The sequence below is a fragment of the Excalfactoria chinensis genome, chromosome 2, assembly GCF_039878825.1.
Source record: "Excalfactoria chinensis isolate bCotChi1 chromosome 2, bCotChi1.hap2, whole genome shotgun sequence".
Lineage (NCBI taxonomy): Eukaryota > Metazoa > Chordata > Aves > Galliformes > Phasianidae > Excalfactoria > Excalfactoria chinensis.
Window position 1 is genome coordinate 105,741,299 of NC_092826.1, and position 20,059 is coordinate 105,761,357.

At 47.7% G+C, this 20,059-nt stretch overlaps 1 protein-coding gene across 2 annotated transcripts in view; it reads right to left on the bottom strand.

The window, feature by feature from the left end:
• Window positions 1-17,943, bottom strand: part of IGF2BP3 (insulin like growth factor 2 mRNA binding protein 3) — a 102,508-nt gene extending 84,565 nt beyond the window's left edge. The window contains exons 1-3 of one of the 2 annotated variants that reach the window (XM_072328877.1): window positions 17,793-17,943; window positions 17,097-17,651; window positions 16,190-16,250 (exon numbers count right to left, since the gene is read on the bottom strand). In XM_072328877.1, the coding sequence (XP_072184978.1) occupies window positions 16,190-16,250; window positions 17,097-17,271 (236 nt within the window). In that variant the 5' untranslated portion in view covers window positions 17,272-17,651; window positions 17,793-17,943. Of the gene's footprint in view, window positions 1-16,189; window positions 16,251-17,096; window positions 17,687-17,792 lie in introns of those variants that run through there. The other variant, XM_072328878.1, reaches the window with a different exon arrangement.
• Window positions 17,944-20,059: the final 2,116 nt, after the last annotated feature.

A 20,059-nucleotide genomic window follows, 5' to 3' on the forward strand; every position in this document is an offset into this window, starting at 1 on the left:
TTTTAAAGTAAGAACAGAATAGATACATTTATAAGGCAGAACATACACACACACACACACACACACACACACACACATATATATATATATATAAAAATACCACACTTTTAATTAGAGTTCCTAACTTTTTGTGCTAAAGGGTATCTCACAGGGTCTCTCAAGTCTGACCAGCTTGGAGAGAAGCACACGCACACGCACCTAAGTAGCTGCATTTCTGCATGGTCGTTGTGTCCACACTCATCACAGACCCATCTCTGCATCCTACCTCCCCAAAGATGCTGCCACCTTCTCCTTAATTCTCAGCAGTAACCCCACACAACGCTCAGTTTTAATTCAGCAGATGATGAACTACACACACTGTTAATGTTAAAAAAAAACAAAACAAAACACAGAACTTCTCTTTAGATATTTCTGTGGAGCAAGTTAAACAAGTTTGAGAAGAGACTGAGCGAACATCAGCGACGCTAGTCCATTCTATTGTTTGAATTCAGTACCCATGGGATGGAAAGTAAATGGTCTACATTCTCCACTCCAAGGACTGGGCACCAAGCAGGTGCTCATCCATCTCACTCTCTAGGTAGGCACCATTCTAGGACAAGTTACATAGGAAAAGCCTTGGCACATCACTCCACAGGCACAGCTGCAGCGTGCACTGCAATCCATCAGTACTGAGAGCCGCAAAGACAAAAGTATTTTGGTGTTAGAAGCCTGGATGTGATTCCCCTGCAGTTACAGGATTAGTGACTCCTATGCCCAAATGGAAATCGGCTGTTACTGAAATCAGTTTAGGGGGAAGGAAAGAAGGTACCTGGGTTACTCTGCAACCATCAGAACAAAAACAGGAAAAAAAAAAAAAAAAACCTCAAGAAGTGACACACAGTTTATTAGCTTGCTCCCCCAGATTGTCTTCAAGCAGCTATTGCTGTACCACAACAGGGTGAATCAGTGCTTTGGATGTCCTTCTAGTGCAAAAGTACTAAATAAACAAGTCCTTTACTCTCAAATTCATATCAGTGTGGCTGAGGAATAGAAAGAAAAAAGAAAAATCAGGGTTTTTTAGTCACAACATGGAGGAGACATGGGGGGATTCTCTCTATCACATCCTTCATGGCAGACATAGGCAGTGCAGCAGATCAAGGCACTACAACTCATTCTATAAGAAATGCTGCAGCTTTAGCGAAACTCAGCTGGTTTCAGGCAGCCTTTTCCATCTCTTTAACTCATTCACATTTAATTCCTGAAAGCACCCACCATTGGTTATAAATCCAAGAAAACTTCTAAGTCTAACTAAGTTAGTTTTACATTTACGTAGATTTAGATTTATCTTATATACAACTGTGTGTGTAACAAAGATACTCATGAAATTTTGTATAAAAGCCCAGTTTGTCCTAACAAGTAGTTGGGGTACCTGCAAAAGCAAGGAGTCACACTCCTTGCTTAAAAAAGACACACTTGATTTCTGTTAAAAAACACTCAGTAAAGTGACAAAATGAGATTCCAATATCACTTCTATTAAAAGTAATTAAATTCTAGAGTATATTAGAAGGCATACTAAAGGCACCACTGCTGTATTTGATCAAAGCAAGCCATCAGCTCGTGAACCAGAAATTTCCTCTTGATGCCTTACCCGGATAAGAAAGGGGAATGGTTTCAGGTACCAACTTGTTAACAAAAGTCACCTCTCTTTATTTTAATGCTGAGGGGTATGTGAAATGTTTCTGCTCCTGTGACAGACCTGATTCAGTAGGTCAAGCAGGCAAAGCTTAGATAAGCCACAGGCAAACTGCAGCGATGGTTCCCTTTGTGTTGCCTTGCTATTTAATTCCACACCTGGATTTCAAAGCACTACACTTACACTCAGAATAAACATTTCCTATAAAATTCAGAAAAGCCAGTTCTCAAGGTTCACACAGGACGTAACAGTTGGATCTCAGCTACACTTGTCCCACCACATCTTACACACAACTCACCACGAGAGCAGTGCTGGTGTGGTGTATCATCTATGTCCTCAACATGAAAATCTACCTTTTGGATTGCTTCACAGATTCTGCTGTATGGATGATCAGATTTCCTCTCAGTGCCTGTAAAACACTGCATTTACTTACCGCTCCCCTCCAGGAGCAACTGGAGCTGCCTGTGCAGCCTGTAGGCCACATGGCCTCACACTCCGAGACACCAGCCCAGCTCCAGACCCCACATGCACTCTAGCTTTGGGGTAGCTCCACCTCAACGTGTGGAAGAGACCGAGACCCAGGAAGCACAACCAGAAGATCTATATTAGCACATCCGAGTTAAGTCATAGAGAACAGGTAAATCGACCACTATGAGCCTGATGATAGTTCTTACTCTTGTGCAGGCAAGGCAGGCAGATTTCACCTATTACCATTTACTTCGAGATTTCATTTTGACAACTCCTCACACCACTAATTAGACTAAAAGCTTACATTAATTATTTGTAGATTCCCACAAGTGGTCCATAAAGACATTTTAAAAAGAAAATTCTAAGATTCTTCCATTACCATATTAATGCTGAATGTTTCATTTTAAAAATGTTTTTTTCCAGGTGTTGTTAATGACTGAAGGTTGTTAAGACATTCGTTCTTTAATTAAACAATTAAGCACTGCTTCAATGGGAACTACCAGTATCCTGATAGGAAAACAACTTTCACCTCCCCTTCACTTGGTGGCTTCCAACATTTCAGTCCCCACTCTCTTCTTCAAACTCTTTGCAGAAATGGAAGGCATGTTTTTTGTTGTTATGCTTTGGATCTGTGTTTGTTGCTTTTTTGGGGGGGAGAATGCAAAGAGTTGTTGATTACATGACAGTACCTCTTTCCTTCTTAGAACACGAAGTCCATATTCCTCAAACAATGTTACTACTGAGTTGATTTTGTTGACCGGATATTTTAGGGCTGTAGTCACTTGTCATTTATTCTCCCATCCCAACAGCTAACTTGCAATTAGCTGGGATGTGGATAACACCAAAAATACTCAGAATGTATAAGGAGGACTAAAAATAATATGTTTAAATGCAGAAGTGCTTCTTAGACACATGAAAAATTGTCTAGAAACTGTCCTAACCCAACCAAGTTAATAATCCCTTGGTAATGGGGCATAATGTTTTTTTGTTTCATTTTTCCCCCCTCTCTTTTCTTGTCTGTCTGATCCCTTCTCTTGGCCACCAAAAGAGTCAGAAGCTCCTTCTATATCCCCTTATTTTCCTGGTGCCCACAAGGCTGCTAGATAAAGCAGCCAACATTCCCATTATGGACTAATTGCAGAGTTTTACACCAGCTGCAGGAGCAGATCTAGACCAAAGTTCATGCGTAACATCCATGCAACACAAGATCGTGCTCCAGACTAGGGATCTCTAAGGAAAAGAGGAATTATTTAGTTTTTAAAATCTTGATGAATTGAGCTCCCATTAAAAATGCAGAGAGGTAGAAAGAAATGGAGCAGGACACTTCAGAGCCATTTCTAAAGGGAAAGAGGGTCCAAAATCTTAGGAACTGAGAAGCCAACAAGACACTGTGCTCTGCGATGCAGTTGCTGGACAGACTCTACAGCACTTCCATCTGCCTGATTTCCCCCTTTACTTTCCCAATTTGCTCACCCACGAGACTATATTTGCTGAGAATACTGGAAATGCCTTCCAGATTCCTTACATCGCAGTTTCCAAGTAAACATAACACATTTTGGCCAATTTCGGGTCAGCTTCAATTGAAACAAAGGCTATTCATTCTCAGGTTAAGGTGACTGTATGCTATGCGTTAACCATTCCAACACACTTCTGCACTGGACGATGTTATAGAAGGCTTGAAATAAAATAGCAAGGGGTGCTCTAACTCTACCACACACAGCACATAACTTCTGTTGTGGAACATCAAAAAGAGGGGAACTATTTGCTACCTTTTTTGCTAGTAAATACCTGATTTAAGCCTCTCAGCCTGAGGGCATGCTGCATACTCTAGAGCTTAACTTGAGAGAGACTTTAGGTGTTTAGGGAGCACAAGGATGCATCGCAGTGCACACCCCTCTGCAGCCTCACCATTTCACCCCACACATAGATTTATTATTATTACTATTATTTTAAAGAAAAACCTACCCAGCGCCTCTCTTTGGCTATTCTGTGAAATAAAGATGACAAATTTACATTCAGTTCCACAAATTCTCAGTAAAGGAAGATCTTTCTAAGGGTCTGAGAGATGTAGATGGTACTTTTTGGAGCTCTTAGCATACAAGCTTCTTGAAGTTATGACTAGCATAAGAAAAAAGTCAGAGCCAAAGAGCTATTGTAAGAGGACATACAAACTTCAGCTAGCAGACAGGCTCACTAGCATTTCCATGATACAGGAAGGATATTTAAGAAGTACTAACCACTTCAACAACTGCCAGCCTACTTACATGTAGATGGGTTTTTTGCAGTTGGATTTATTTGTTGCTGGTGGTGGTTTAAGTTTTAAACCTATTAATTTCCCCCTTACTACTGCCCACCCTTCAGTCTCAAGACAAAGCAAGAAACGTTTAAAATGCAATGGCAAAACAGTTGGCTTTTAAACCCCCCAAGACTGAATTAACAGGAATAGACTTGAGTTCGTATCTCGCCAGGCTTACAGCAGTAGAAATGTCCAGTTTGTCATACGTTTCCAATTATTATTGCTTTAAATAAGATCTTCCACCTCAAAGGATTCAGTGTAACAAACCTCACTGACACAACTGAAGTCTTGGTTTTCTGGAAATCAGACTTTTAAAGTATGAACTGAGGCACATAACCAAGACATCAACTTGCACATTGACATTTTAGTAATCATTTTACTGGTCCGCACACTGATCTATCCAAGCACCAACAAAAATTAGTAAAGGCAATTCCATGACACCTTAAAGAGGTTATAAATGACAGACAATAACGTAACAAGCCTCACAGAAGCAGTACAACCTGTGAGTTACGAACTTCCATCACTAAATCTTTTTTCCTTCCTTCCTGCTTGCCCTCCCACAACTCACTAGCATAGAAACTGACCACCGTGCAGCAGCTTGACTTCAGCATCTTTTAGCTGACCGTCACCATGTGCAGGAAAAGAAAGCTGAATAAATCAGTCTCATGGTTTTCAAGCGGCACCGCCATTTTCTTAAATTAATATTTTCTGAAGAATACCCTCCACAAAATAGAAAAATCCCATTCAACCACAAGTAAAATATGAGGGGAAAACAGTAGCACACTATTGCACAGCTGCACTTTTAATCGCGAATGTTAAGTGTTGCTGAGGACGGTTGAATACTCTGCCCTCGAGAACTTCAATTCTCCCACATTATGAACTCTGCCTTTCAGCCAGGGTGCAGCACTAGATCATGCACAGAGTCTGCATGCATGCACAATTTTACACATTATATGTTGGTTTAAAAACATTACTGGAAAACATGGCTTTATGATCTAAATGTCTTAAGAACCAAATTTGTAAAGTACTATCTACAGTACTTTTTTCTGTGAACACAGGACCTCACAGCTTCTCTTTTTTTCATTAATATACCGTTAATTCTACCTTCATTAAATGCTACCTTCATTAAAAGCACACTTCAGTGCTTTCACCACAGCAGCTCTATTTAGCACATACAGGGTTACTATGAAGGCAGTCCCTGAACTTTCACACCAGTCCTTCACCACAGCCTCCAAGTATCTATCCAAATGAAAAAGCCCAGTAACTAAAACACAAGTAGTAACAGATCTCAAGGTATGAAAGACATTGTCAAATGGTGAAATGTCACTGCAGTAAATTCATGCTTACAAACACTTGGACATAAGAGGCACATTTTCTTCAGTAACCTTTACAGTTATTAAATAACTTTTCCCCACCTCTATAATATTATGAAGTCCCCCCTGATTTTGGGAAGCACTATGAAAGTGCTCGTAAGAGAGTCACCATCACCTTTTAAATAACCCCATTATTTTTCATTTCCTCCTTCCCAGCATCCTGAATACAGCCCGTCGTGTGAGGGCAGTCAGTCAGCATCAACCTCTCCCACTCTCGCTGTACATTCAAAATACACTGTTATGACCAGAGAAAGTTTCTGCAGTCCTGAAGGCTGCACTGTATACACAGTGTAGCAGATAAACGTTTAAACTATTTTAGTTCATTCTGCATTAAGCCGAGCATTGTAAATTAGAATCAAGCAAAAAAACCCACCAAAACAACTCTACACCAGACTGTAGCTAAGTGACTCTTTCATAAATGTAAATTACGAGCTTATGCTCATTAGAAGCAAGATTATTTGCCTTTAATAACTTGTTTTCAAACACAGTATTTTGAGATATTTAAGTCAAGAGAATGAGCAGAGTTTGTATGAGTGACAATGATAATTCTGACCAAGGTTACCACGTTATTTAGCAGTTGATTGCTCCAGATTCAGACTGTACACAGATCTGCGAGCTTACTATCACACCAAGACAGTAATTACCACCTTTCTTGCAGTTCTGCAGTACAGATGACTGAGAAGGACGCTGACATCGGGTGGTCCCTGCCCCCAGCTCTATGGCAAGTTGCCATTAGCGAGCACATGGCTTAGCACAGCTCGAACACCTCTCACAAAGCTCTGAAATTCAGCAGTTCCACATGTACCCACATGTGCCCAGCTATTGAGGGCTGAAGAAAAACATTTTAAAGAAGGAACAGAGAGCAGGAAAAAGCTAAAAAAAAAAACAAAACACATTACTAAAGGAAAAAAAAAGTCAGCATAAGACGACAATGATGCTATAAGATAAGCATTCACAACTGAAGGAAACCATTCTTCCTTGGGAATCACTGCTCCCTCCCCCCTAACTCCAGTGTCTGTGTGGACTCTTCGATCCTCTTCCCACCATCACCCCTCCAATTTCTGCTTATTTTGAATCCCTCTCGCACCACTTCCGTGTCATTACAGGACTATAGAGTGAGACAAAGAACCCAAGCAGCCTCACCTCCCCCCAGCCTCAAGGAGTGCTTTAAGGGTTCCTAAACCACGTGCACATCATGCACGGGGTGCTGGGGCGTTCAGGGCTGGATGTCAGAGGCGCAACAGCAGGTCAGGACATCCAAGTCTCAAACAGAACTTCCCGAGCCTTGCCTTTTATCACTATTATCTCTCCCCTTTTTTAAGTGTTCCTTTTTAAAGGGTACCACCCAAGCAGACCCGCTCACACAACACGAGGCGGAGCTCCCTCACGCTGCAGCTTTCCTGAGCTCAGACCAGCGCCGTTCCCACCAGCACGCGGCTCAGCCGTTAGCGCAGCTTGCCCTTCCATCCTAAAAGCCACGCTGTGGAGCTGCCATACCCAACGGAGCAGCGCTCTGCAGCACGCTGCCACCAGAGCTCGAGCAGCGCTGCATCCCCGCAGCCGGTCGGGCGCTCAGAAGCAGCGCTGCCATGCCGCACTGCTGACCCCAAGCCAACGTGTGCAAAGCCGGTGACAGTTCAGTGAGTGAACTGTGTGGACAGGTGCTGCGAGCTCAAGGGTTGAGACGAAGAGCAACGTGCATAAGCTGGTGATTTACTACAGGGACAGGCAAAATGAATGCAATTTAGTGATTTTACCGAAGCTACTCAAACACAAAAGGGAAAGCAATCTTTAACTCAGTCCAAAAGGACTCTGCAAATTATAATGACAAATCTATCTGCTGCGTTTATCCTCTAAATCGTTCTCTGATATTACTTTCAGAGAACAACACAGCTTCGCCTTTATCCAGACAAAGCCCATGCTATGCACCTGAGAGGATAACTCTGCTCACAACTTGTGACTAACTGAGCAACCACCTTCAAATCTGGTCATACAAAGGGCGTGTGCTCTGCCACTTCAGCAGAGCTCACAGTTCTGTGTGTAACGCAGGAGATGGAACACATTCACATGTGCACAGGCATTTCTTGTTTAAGACGGCAGCTGGGGCAAAAGGGATTGCAAACCACATTTCTTTAAAAGTACAAATAAATAAACCAACACTCTCAACTGCATAACAGGAAAATGAAGTCCTGTAAACAGAGATGCAGCACAGCTCAGGAAAACAAGGTGAGCAGCAACTCAAAGCGTGGTGCCAGGCTCAAACAGGATTAGACCATTTGGTATCAGGAGGCAGAGCACTGAGCACCAAAGTTGGCATTTAATGAATAAATAAAGCAGGAACCAGTGGTCACCTACTGTCACCATCAGCATTTCATTTTTTTTTAAGGTCTTTTAAGAAAAGTTCTTGTGCATCTCAGGATGAAGCAGAGTGAAAGCAGTTTTACATCACTGCCACAAAGCACCGGCACTGAACCCGGGAGAAATTAAATGCTGAGTAGGCAGTACAGCAAAGAAAGAAGAAATCTGTGCTCAAGCTTTTAGAGCTGTCCATTTCCCCTTTATTTTGCACAGGCTATTAGAATCAGTTTAAATACCCATGCTGCACCATAGGATCCTGCTGTTCCTTTAGTACGCGTTAGCAAATCTACAGAACACCTGTTTAACTACACGCTTAACATCTCTTACTGTACTTGAAATTGAAAGATAATCTCCATTTCCGTACAACTTTAAATACCTTGCAGCTCTGAAGGGGACACGTTACTATGAAAGTAACCTACATGAAAATTCCACAGAGTTTGTAATTCCTTACAAACAGTGAGGAATGAGCAACAGGGCAGTGCGGCTGTCCCACCAGGGCCAGGATCCCCACAGCCTTGTTGCACAGCAGCTCGCACTGCCAGCACCTGAACCCACAGAGACCAACGCTGCTAAAGGTCGCAGAAGCTCTCACTCGGCCCCAGAGAGCAGCTGCCTCCACACACCCCAGATCTGCTTTTCCAAAGGAAAAAGGGATTCTTTCAGATACCGTGGGGCCCTGATGGGAAGAACCTCACAACCTTGATGGAGCAGCAATACCCATCTGCGACCAACCAGTGCATAATATTCCTAGATGAACTATGTTTTCTCCTCACGTCACATACCTACAGCTGCTGCAAGACTTTCACTGGAAAGCCATCTAAAGCACTTCTTCTATCAGAACTCACAACAGGAAAAGGGAAACATGCCGTTTGCACATTATCTAGTCTCTTATCTTGGATTAAACTACTGCCTGAATTCCTCAAACATCTACAGAATGTTTTCCAAGTACTGTCCTACGGACACACTGCTTTGAAACTTTTACTATAGAAGTCAGAGGAAAACCTGAACTGTTCCTGTGTGATAAGTGGAAAAGTCACCAGCACATCAAGAGTCTCCCACACGTGTGTAAACCAAATAGTACGCTTGATGGCTGAAAACAAATACCTGGGTGACCCATCCTGTAACAGTTGTACAAATAAAGCCCACCAAACAACCAACAGTAGGTTTGGGGGGGGGGGGTTGAAGGTTACATTTATTTACTTAAAGGGAGATCTTCCCCTTTAACAGAAGATGTATGCATGTTCCTGGTACAGATGGGGCACATTTCTGCCCCACAACACTTCAGACTCCATTAAGGTGCAACAAGCTCCATTTTTAAGGGAGAACTGGCATTCAGTTTTTAATTGATTTACCAAAACGAAGCTCAGCTACTTTCAGAGGGGAAAATGAAATGGACACTCAGTGCGGACCACCTATTTTAAAATCACTTTCCTAAAGTTCAGCTGAGCATGAAAGTTAATCTTTCAAAAGTGAACATTCGTCTCCGATTGTGTTCAAGTGTGCTAACACTAGCAACAAGAAAAGAGCCACTGCCAACAACCCTGGCTGTTCTTATAGGTTCCCCAGATATTTTTAGAAAATCTCTCCTTAAATTGCACTGATTTTACAGTAGCGCACTCGTATAATATAATGTTTCTTACATATTTTTACACACGCTATATACACACACACACTTAGAAACATTTCCCTGCATTATTTCTGACCAAGTTATACTATTTTTTTTTATTTTTTTTTTTAATAATCTCAAGATACTGGATAAAAAATTGAATGGAATAGGGCCCATCCCACCTCAAGACCTTCCATTCCAAGACTGTTTCAGTACTTAGTCCCATATCCAAGAAGCATCAGGTCATTCTCTGACTTATTTTGTTCTCTGTGCTCCAACCCAAACCTGGACTAGACTAACAGTACTGAATGCCTTGTGTTCTCTGTTAAGAGTCGGTTTTCCATTCAGATGAGAACAAGGTGATGCTGGTGCACCATGAAGAGGCAAGAAACAAGGAGGTACTTTGGTGCTATGGTTGCATTACTCAGGAGGTTTCTCTTATGCAAACTCCTGTAAGAGCGCATTCCAGCAGAAAAACAATTAGCATTATAATTGAATATAGTTTTCCATATCAAATTTCTGTACTCTTATGGATAAAGCACCTTTTTCCTACCTGCTTTCTTGCTGCTGTTTTATGTTCAGTATGTTAACATTTACCCTAATACTGACCCTAGCAGCACATTTGATTTGCCAAATGCAAAGATATTTAACTACAAATATGAAGATTTTCTTGTCCAAACATATGTATCTGTCAACACCAACTAATACTGCAGATTCTTATTCCCTTTTGTTTTTCCATCTTCCCAGTCTTTTTTAGAAATCATTCTCATCTTTAGACTACCTGAAACATGCCCAAACATACACAGAAGCACATGCTTCTGTAAAGGAACTTCCCAAAGGCAGGTTGCTTACACTGTAGGTGACGGGAAAGAACAACTGCCCCCAAAGTGCCTGCTCTGATAAGTGAGCCTCAGGAGACTGAGGAGCACCTAATCTGCTCTGCAGCACACCCCATGCCAAGGGTCTCCCCACAGTTTTTCAGATCACACCGACAACAACGTTGTCTTTATTTGGACAACAGGTGTAAGGCTGGTAGAGCAAAGATGCGAGATGGAAATCCATATAAATGTGCATTCTCTGCACGTCCAGGGAAATGTAAATATATATAAATATACATAGATGAAACCCTCAGTACTTCTGGTGACAGCGTCACCTGGCTAGACAAAATAAGGAAAAGTTTTTAATCCTAGCTAACATGAAACTTTGTACTCTGCTTCAGCCAAGAGAAAGAACACGCAGATAACCACATTGCATGCTTTAGAAAAGAACTGCACTGCAACACCCCGGGTGCACATACTGCACCCAGGCACTGCTGAATGCTTCACCTTTGCTCAGGCTTTTCCACCTATCCTTGTCCCTCTGAAAAAGATGGAAAGTTACTCTCCTGACATTTTATAACGTTTATTTTTTACCCCCACACTCCATCTATTTTCTTGTTTTAAAGGAGCAAATTTTGATTAATTTCAAATTCAGATCAAAACTGGCTTAAACTACGAGAACAAAAAGCTGACGTCCATGCCACACCACACCTGCCTCACTGAGCACAGGACGAAGCCACCAGAAAAGAGCTGTACTTGTTCTCCACACCTCTCTCCACTGAGTATCAGAAGCTTGGGAGGAATAAGCCCTTCAAAGTTTAAATGCTTTTAGGGAGAAGAGCAGGCTTAATGAGGTAGGATTCATTTTGTGAGCCCTTAGCATGGCTGAGAAGGTGTATTTTATTTCTGCCTGTGTCCCTGCTCAAAAGCATTATGGAAGCTCCATGTTTTCTGTTAGGGAGATAAATGCCAAAATCTTCAAGAATTTTTCAGGTCAAAACTGAGCATTTAAGTCCACCCAAAAGCCAGCCAGAAACCATAAAAGGACTCCAGCCCTGCAGAATCCTATGCTCTGCACTTAAAAGAGCAACTGATATGAATACCCCCGTTTTGGGGTTTTTTGTGTTTTTGGTTTTTTTTAAAACAAAAATACCACCTTCAAGGGCTCAAAAAGAAACAAAAGGGTTCTCATTAATCCAAAAGTAAGAATAAAAAGAAAAAATGGGAATTTTTAAATGTTTCCCGTTTATAATTCACTACTCCCACATTACACTTCAAAAACCACTATTTTTCATTCCTCCCCTTCTGGATTTACCTAACTACACACAACTTGATGTCTACTACAGGTGTGCTCTCCCAACAAAGCAAAAAGAGAGTGAGACCGAGCTTCCAGGGCACAACTTGGTGGGGGGGGGGGAGGGGTGTTTCATGTACTTCAGCTAATTAAATAAACTGCAGCAAAAAAGGATGTGCTTTTTTTTTTTAAAGATGAGATAGCGCGAGTAGTAATAAAATTTAAGCTTTCGACAACACAAGAGAACATGGTCAGCAATAATTTCTTGTTCTTGCCATCACAACTTGTCCACACAGGAATCACTATGCAGGTTCACATTTTCTACTACAACTGCGAGCTTTCAGACAATTATTTATTTATTGAGAAGGGGGGAAAAAAATATCCCTGCCCACATCTGCAAACTGAAGTGTGAGAAACAGAGAATAAAACTTCCAGTTTTAAATCACAAATCTTGACTTCCCGCTCTCCAAAACACTGATCTGCACCCAGGCACGGCCTCAGCCTCGTTCCATAGAAAAGGGCACGAATACGGTTAATGAGTGACATTTTCTATCACATCTCCTCACATACAGCGTGCTTAGCCTTGCTTTGTGTTTACAGAAGCAAAACTAAAAATGTCTGCCACTAAATTATTTTTAAATACCCGCGACTGTCGTAGCTCCCCTGCATAGGTTGGCCCTGAAGCCTTTTCCCACTGCCCCGTGCACACACAACACACAAGCCCTAATTACACAAGAAATTAGCAACCCAATCCGACAGCACAGCACGAGGCTCCCACGGATGGGTTTTGTGAGGACTTTGGGGCCTGCTTCAGCTTGGTCATCACCCACTTGGGCGTTACATCGGAGGAGGCCTCACCCACGTTTGCACACCTTTGTCACCCTCCTCTCGCAGAGGAACCCCCTCCAGCAGAGGGAAAGGGGATTTATTTTCTCAGTAGAAACAAAGGGCCCCCAGAGGTGTGGAGGAAAAAATATTAAAAAAAAAAAAAAAAAGAAAAATTAACCTCCTGATCAGAGAAAACACCTCCTCATTAATGCAGTTCAGGTGTCACCAGTGATTTAAGCACCTGGAAGGGACAGGCCCAGCCCCAGGTGCCCCCATTTGGGGTGTGATAAAGGGGAAGGGGGCAGCACAAAGTGACAACAGGGCCATCTCAGCAACCAGGCACAGCACAGGAGGCCTCACAAGGTTCCAACTGCTCCTGCCACGCCACAAGGCAGCACCCAAAGGCATGCCATGTGCCGCACAGCACTGGCCCCAGTGAAGAGAGCCGGGCCAAGACACAGCCACCATGAACCGTGCCCCACGTTCCTCGGTGGAGCATGACTTGCAGGCAGGATTATTGCAATGCCTCCACACAGTTTTGAATAAAATGACCTAAAGCTTTAAATATTGCAACAGCCTTCCCTCCATGCAGAGGGGTCCGAATGCAGAATTTCTGCATTCCTTTCGTGTTCCCTTGAGATTTCCATAGTAAGTCAGAAATCTACACCGAAGCTTATTAAAGACTTTGCACCTCCCCCAAAATAATTCCCCACCCTTCCATCAAGAAAACCTTGACCAGGCCCCTTCTTTCAGCACAGCCCTTGTCTTTAAATACTTCCAGGGGGAGGGGAGGCAGAGCCACACACACAGGCCTGCACAGCAGGTAGGGAGGTAATTTTGCAGGCCTGGGTGTGCCCACTCCCAACATGGGGATCCAGCAGAGGCTGGAATGCAGCCACCCCAGCCCTCAGCCCTGCTTCAGCCGTCGGCATCGTGGCAGCCCTGGCCTATGGCACCCTGACCTCCCGTGCACGACAGAGAGATGGATGGCCAAGCACTCTGCCTGCCCTCCCATCCTCCTTTGGAAAGACACCCGCAGACCACCAGTGGGAGCAATGGTAGCCATACACTCTTTAAAAATAATAATAATGGAGGAATCTGCGAGGCAGCGAGCTGGAGCTCCCCACAAAGGAGCCTCACAGTGACCAGGGGGCAATATAACACTCTAAATACTTCCAGTGCACCACAGACCAACTTTTGCTCTTAAGAAGCATCACTTGACCCGACTTAGTTGTACACTCACAGAGAGGGACGGGCTTGGTGTATTCACTGGTGTTGTGAATGGTGCCACTCCTCTGGCCGGTTCAGAGGCAGAGGAGCACACAAGGCCCCATGGAGGCCTGACCAGCACTCCCTGCATTGGGAGACACGGGGGCTGCAGGAAGTTACTCTGAAAACACTTTAACAACCAGCTTCACCAAAACGCCAGCTCGGGAAGGCCGTGCTCTTACACACACCTCACCACCCTACATACACACCCCGTCAGCAATGTCTGGAGACATGGAAAAAAAACCCAACTTCTTGACAACCACCCCCTCCTCCCAGAACCACCCCCAGATGGAAAAGTATCCTACATCTATAAAAGGAGCAGGAAAAGCAATTTTACGTACAGGGGCCACTGAACGAATTTTAAATGGGTTTCTATATTTGATTTTGGGAGAGGGGGAGTAGAAACAAAGGGGAAGGAAGTGCAGCCATGAGAAATGCAAGTTAATTTTCTCTTAAACGGTATAAATCAGAGCTGTGTGTGCTTTAACTAGAGAGGGCTTCAGGAGAAACAAGGGGCTAGACTGATACAATTGTATCTGCCTCTTCTTTTTTTTTTCCCCCAACCCCATTGCTATGCCCATATGTAGGCTGGAGAAGTGCTGAAGTCCAAGGCAGCCCTGTTCCCAACCCCACTGCAAGCAGATCCACATTGGTGATAGCTGGGAATTCGCAAACACAGGAAGACACCAACAAACATGAAGAAGGGACTTTTACACCTCGTGGATCTTATCTGACGACTCAGAGAGCAGGAAAAATACATTGAAGCGCATTGAACGGTGATACAAAAAAGTTTGGGGGGAGGGGCACAGCAATGTTCAGTTTGCCTTCACCACAAGCAAAATAAATCTGTTTTCTACAACATAAGCAGAGTAATTTGTGCAAGATTAAGGTGAATAAGAACGATACGTCTAATTACTATGGAAATGGAGAGGAAGTGATCAGCCCTCGTGTGTCCCATGGCCTCTTCCTCCTTAAATCTAAAAATATGTTCCCTCCACAGCAATTGCTTTTTATGTACAGAAGACCCGACATACAGACTGCTGCAAACCATAGCCACGTATCTTGCATAACAAATGAAGGGGCGCACGTAGTACATTCATTCCCAATTAAAAGAAGTACCAAATGCAACCACACCGATCAGCATAGCGTGAAATGGTCCAGAAAAGATTTGGGGTTTCTTTTTGTTTTGTTTTTAAATGCTCCTTCACTAAACCCAAAATCCTCCGCGCCTTCCCAAGCAAAGATTTCCTCCAACACCCAACAGTGATTAAACTTCAATTCCCAAAGCACCCCAATTACTACGGCCAAATCCTCCTTTTCCAATCAGCTCCTTTCAGAGGACCGTGCTTTTAAAATGAACGCTGAAAGGGCAGAAGCCCCTCTCCCGAAATTCCGCGGCCAGACCTACTTCTCAGGCTGAATAATGGAGCTCAGAAACAAGCACGTGGAAAGTTTCTCCCCTTTCTCTGCTACTATCTGCTGCGCTCCAGGTTCCCTGCAATCTAACGTTTGTGGCCGAATTGCTACAGGCAGCAGAAAAAACACCGCCCTGCCGTATCGCGAGTATCGCCTCCACACACGAGGCCCACTCAATTACTACCTTGAAAAAATATATATATTAAACATGCATCTTGAAATTAAGGACTCTTTAATCCAGCCCTTCTTGGGAAGGAGTCACCCTCCCGCTGCTTCGCTACACCAGCTCCAGGGAGATAGAAACCTTCTCGCACACAGATAGTCAAACACAGCCCTGCACCGCGTGCCTATAAAACGCTCCGGACTCCAACATGGCAGGAGCAGAGAGATGTACACAGCAGCGTATTTACACCACACGTTGTGCTGCTGGAGCTCATGTGCTCGCCGCTCCACAGCCCCTCACTGCAGCTCCTGCTCACATACCACATTTTAACTCCTCCACGGAACTTTAAAATAACAGCAGCCCTTCCCAGTCGCAATGCAATAAGCTGAGCATTCCACAGAAAGACCTTTCTCTTTTTCCTTTCTTTTTCTTTTATTTTCTTCTTTTTAAATCCATAGAAACGCGGGGGGCCATCCTAGCACAGAACACACCGCTGGTGTAAGAAAACTGCCCCTTTATCTATAAGGAAGAGAAACCCAAGCCTATGCATTTTTCAAATCACTTCTCACTGGGGAAACGCGGAGGGAAATAATAATAATAATAATAATGGGACAAAAAGAGAAATTACCTTTGTCTCTTAGGGACTGAATGCTCAACTTCTATGAGTTTTCCATGCAGCTCCACTTTACCTGCGGAGAAGAACAGAAGGGAAAATATTGGAGAGGGGCCGTGCGGCTCTCGGCAGCGCAAGGCAGCAAAGCGGAGCGCAACACGTTAGAGCCCATTCATCGGCCGCGGGGCAGCGCGGGGCGGCCCGGGGCGGGAACAAAGCCGTGGCCGCGGAGCCGCTGCCCCCGAGGAAGGGCTGGGGGACGGCAAAAGGGGCTGCGAGGGGCCACGGGCCTCCAAGCCGGCCCGGGAGCACGCGGGGAAAGCGGCCCGAGCGCGGCGGGGCCGCCGTTCGCGGAGGTTCCGCTAAGCAGCTTCACCCGCTGTTTTTATTATTACCGTCTTTATTCGGTTGTTTGGTGGGTTTTTTTGGTGGCGGCGGTTTTTTTTGGCGGTGTGTTTTTTGTTGCGTGGTTTTGTTGGGTTTTGGTGTTGGTTTGTTTTTGCTTTTTTTTATTTTAAATGCACAAAAACAGGATGTCGGGGCCGGGAGCCGGCGAGCTGCTGGAGGCGGTGATGGGTGCGTGAGAGCGGCGAAAAGAAACCGAAATAAATAGCGGGTGGAACGGGGAGAGGGGGGGGGCGGCAGGGCTCCCACCTCCCGGCCGCGGGGCATTTCGGCGGGCAGCCCGCGGCCTGCGCCGGTGCCTCGGGGAGGGAAGAAGGGAGGGGAGGAGGGGGGAGCACCGAGGGCCGCCCGCCCCCGCGATGGGCCCCGGGGTGTGGAAAAAGCAGGGGGCCGCGGGCCCGGCCCTCCTCCGCTTCCCCCCTCCCCCTCCCCCGGGGGCCGCCGCCGAGCCGGGGGAGTCTCACCTGGGCGCAGGGGGGCACCGGGGGCCGTCGGGGGTGGGCGCGGGGCCGCTCACCTGAAAGCGCCTCGATGGCCTTCATGGCCCAGCTCTCGTCGGGGCAGTCCACGAAGGCGTAGCCCGTCTTCACCAGGAACTGGCCCGAGAAGGGGATCTTGGAGTCCTTAAAGAGACTTTCCAGATCGAGCGGGCTGACGTTCTCGCCGAGGTTGCCGATGTAGAGCTTGTTCATCTTCCCGGCGGCTGCTGCAGCCCTCGGCTGGCGGGAGGAGGTGGGGAGAAAACAAAACGCGATGGAGGAAGGAGAGAGAGAGAGAGAGGACGGGGAGGATAATCGGCTCCGCAGCTCGCGGCCCTCCCTCCCTCTCTCAAGGGGTGAAAAATAAAATGAAAACGAAGGCGAACGGAGCCCTAAGTGCGTGCCGTGCCACCCGGGCGCATGGGGGGCCGCGGGAACAGCCGGCGCCGGGCCGCGATGGCGGGCTGCGAGAGGAAGAGGAGGAGGGGAGGGAGGGAAAAAAAGTACTTTTTGTCTTTGCCCCCGAGCCCCTCCGGCAGCAGCGGGCGGACTATGGAAATGTCACACTACGTGCGCTCAGGCACCGCCTCTCGCTGCAAAAAAACACACAGAGAGAGGAGGGGAGGGGGAGGGATGGAGGGAGGGAGGCAAAGAAGGGGAAGAAAAAAAAAATTACTTGAATATTCCGGCTTTTTGAATGAGCCACGTGTTCAAACTACAAATCAACTTCTCACGTGAGGAATCCCGGCTCTTCAATTAGCGAGCGGCTGAGCCGGAGGGGGGAGGGAGGAGGAGGAGGAGGAGGAGGGTCGGGGTGAAGGCCGGGGGGGAGCCGGGCGGGACGGGACAAGTTGAGAGCAGAGGGCGGGGGAAGGGGAACGCGGAGCCGGGTGGGCGCAAGCCCTGCCCCCGCCTCTACCCTTCCGCCGGGGGGGCCCCAGCCACCCGAAAAGGAGCGAGCGAGAGGGGTGGCGGCCCGAAGAGGGAGGGGAAAAGGCACCGCAGTGCCCGCCCCCCGCCCCGCTCCTCCCCGCCGGGCCGGGCCGGGGGATTGGGCAGCGGCGGCTCGGCGCGGAGAACCCGAGGCGCCGGGAGGGTCGGGGGGAGGAAGAGAAGGAGGATGGGGATGAGGATGGGAATGGGGGGTGGGGGGAGCGGCCGCGGCTGCGTGCTGGGGGGCTGCGATGGGGCGGGGGGCTGCGCAGCCCCTTCGGAGCCCCATCTGGTAATGGTTGTGCGATGCGGGCGTTACGGGAAGGAGGGGGGAAAGGGGGGAAAATACACAAGAAGGGAAAAAAAAAAAGACAAAGGGGCGGAGGGCAGTGGGGGAGGATGGGGACGGGGAGCGGCGCGGCGGGACCTCGCTTGGGGCACCGGGGCCGGGCCGGGGGCACACAAAGGGCCGCTGCCCCATCCCCCCAGAGCCGTTTGCGACTCGGCCGGGCGAGCACGGCGGGGGGCTCGGGGGGGGGAGGTGGGCTCGGGAATGCGACCGCAGCCGGGGAGTGGAGACGGAAATGAGAGCCGGGCCGCGCTCCGTGCGGGCGACCGGAGGGGCTCGGATCGCCCGAGGGAGGTGCGTCCCTCCCGCGGCGGCCCCGCACGACGGGAGCGAGGCGGACCGCCGTTCTCCCCGCGCCGCGCTCGTTCCCACGCGTGCCGCGGCGGCCGCGGGGCGCGACTTCGGCACCGCTCGACGGGGCGGCTCCTTTGTTCCCCCCGCTCCGTGCGGGGCTCCGGGGGCGTCGGGGCCGCTCCCTCGCGAAGCATCGTGCGCGGCCTTCCCGAGCCGAGCCGCGAACGCGGCGCTCCCATATTGTGCACGGCGGTGCCCGCGGATCCGCGAGGAACCGGGATGGGCGAGCGAGGCAGCTCGGGACGGCTGGAGGGGCTGGAGGGATTGTCGGCTTGAGCGAGCGGGCTGCGCTGCGCTCATCGGAATTTAAGCGCTACTTCCGTTTTGTTGGAAACGAGCAAATAATTCTCTTTATATCCCCCCCTCCTCCCCCATTTTTTTCCCCTCCCCGGACTGTATTAACCTCCTCCTGGCTCTTTAACGCCGACCGAGGCATTTCCCGAAATGAATTTGTGTTTCATCGTTTCAAACGTTATGGTGTCGTCGATAGAAACAATGATGTCAGCCGAGCGCAGCCCCCCGCGAAGCGCCCCGCGCTCGGCCGGACCCGGGCAGCCATCGGCCGCCTTCCTCGAGGCTTCGTTGCGCTCTGCACGAATTCGATCCGTGCCGAATTTCCCAGCGCTGTGCATGTGCTCGTTCCGCCATGGTCGGAAAAAGTGGGTTTTCCTCCGGCCGCCAACCGGGGCTGCGCCCATGCAGCGTCCTCTTTAGCTGATGTGTTTGCTGGGAGATCTATTGTCAGAAATGAAGCTTGAAAGTCCGCAGCACGATCGCAACCGGATGGCTGGAAAAAAAAAGAAAAAAAAAGAAAAAAAAAAAAGGAAAAAAAAAAAAAGAAGTCGAAATAACCCCCCGTTTATTAGCGGTCCCTTTCTTTTGCTCCTCTGGAAACATGTCGCTAATAAGGAGGAATATTTGTCTCTAGTGCTCAATAATACGGAGCTTTGTTTGCAAGAAGTGTGGGCTGGGTAGCGGTTTCGTGAGTAAATCCGAAGGCCGAAATGCCAGAAAATAAAGGCGCACCCGGTGCAGCGGGGAGCGGGGGTCGAGGCGCGGGGATCCGCCCTGTACGGAGTAGGCGGGCGGACCCCCGTACCGCGACCCCCACTCCGCGCCGGCCCCGGGCAGCCGTCGGGGACGCGGCTCCACTCCCACCCGTGGGGCGGCCATCGCCGCTCGTAGTAAAACGGCGCGGGGCGTGGCGCGCCGCCTCTTCCCATTGGCTAGCGGGCGGCGGAGCGCGCCGCTGCGCGGCTCCCTATTGGCTAACGCGCCGGCCCGCGTGGCGCGAAAGCGGGGGCGCGGGCGCGAGAGTAGGGGGCGCGGGAGCGGGGGGCGAGGGCGGGGAGAGCCGGTTGGCGG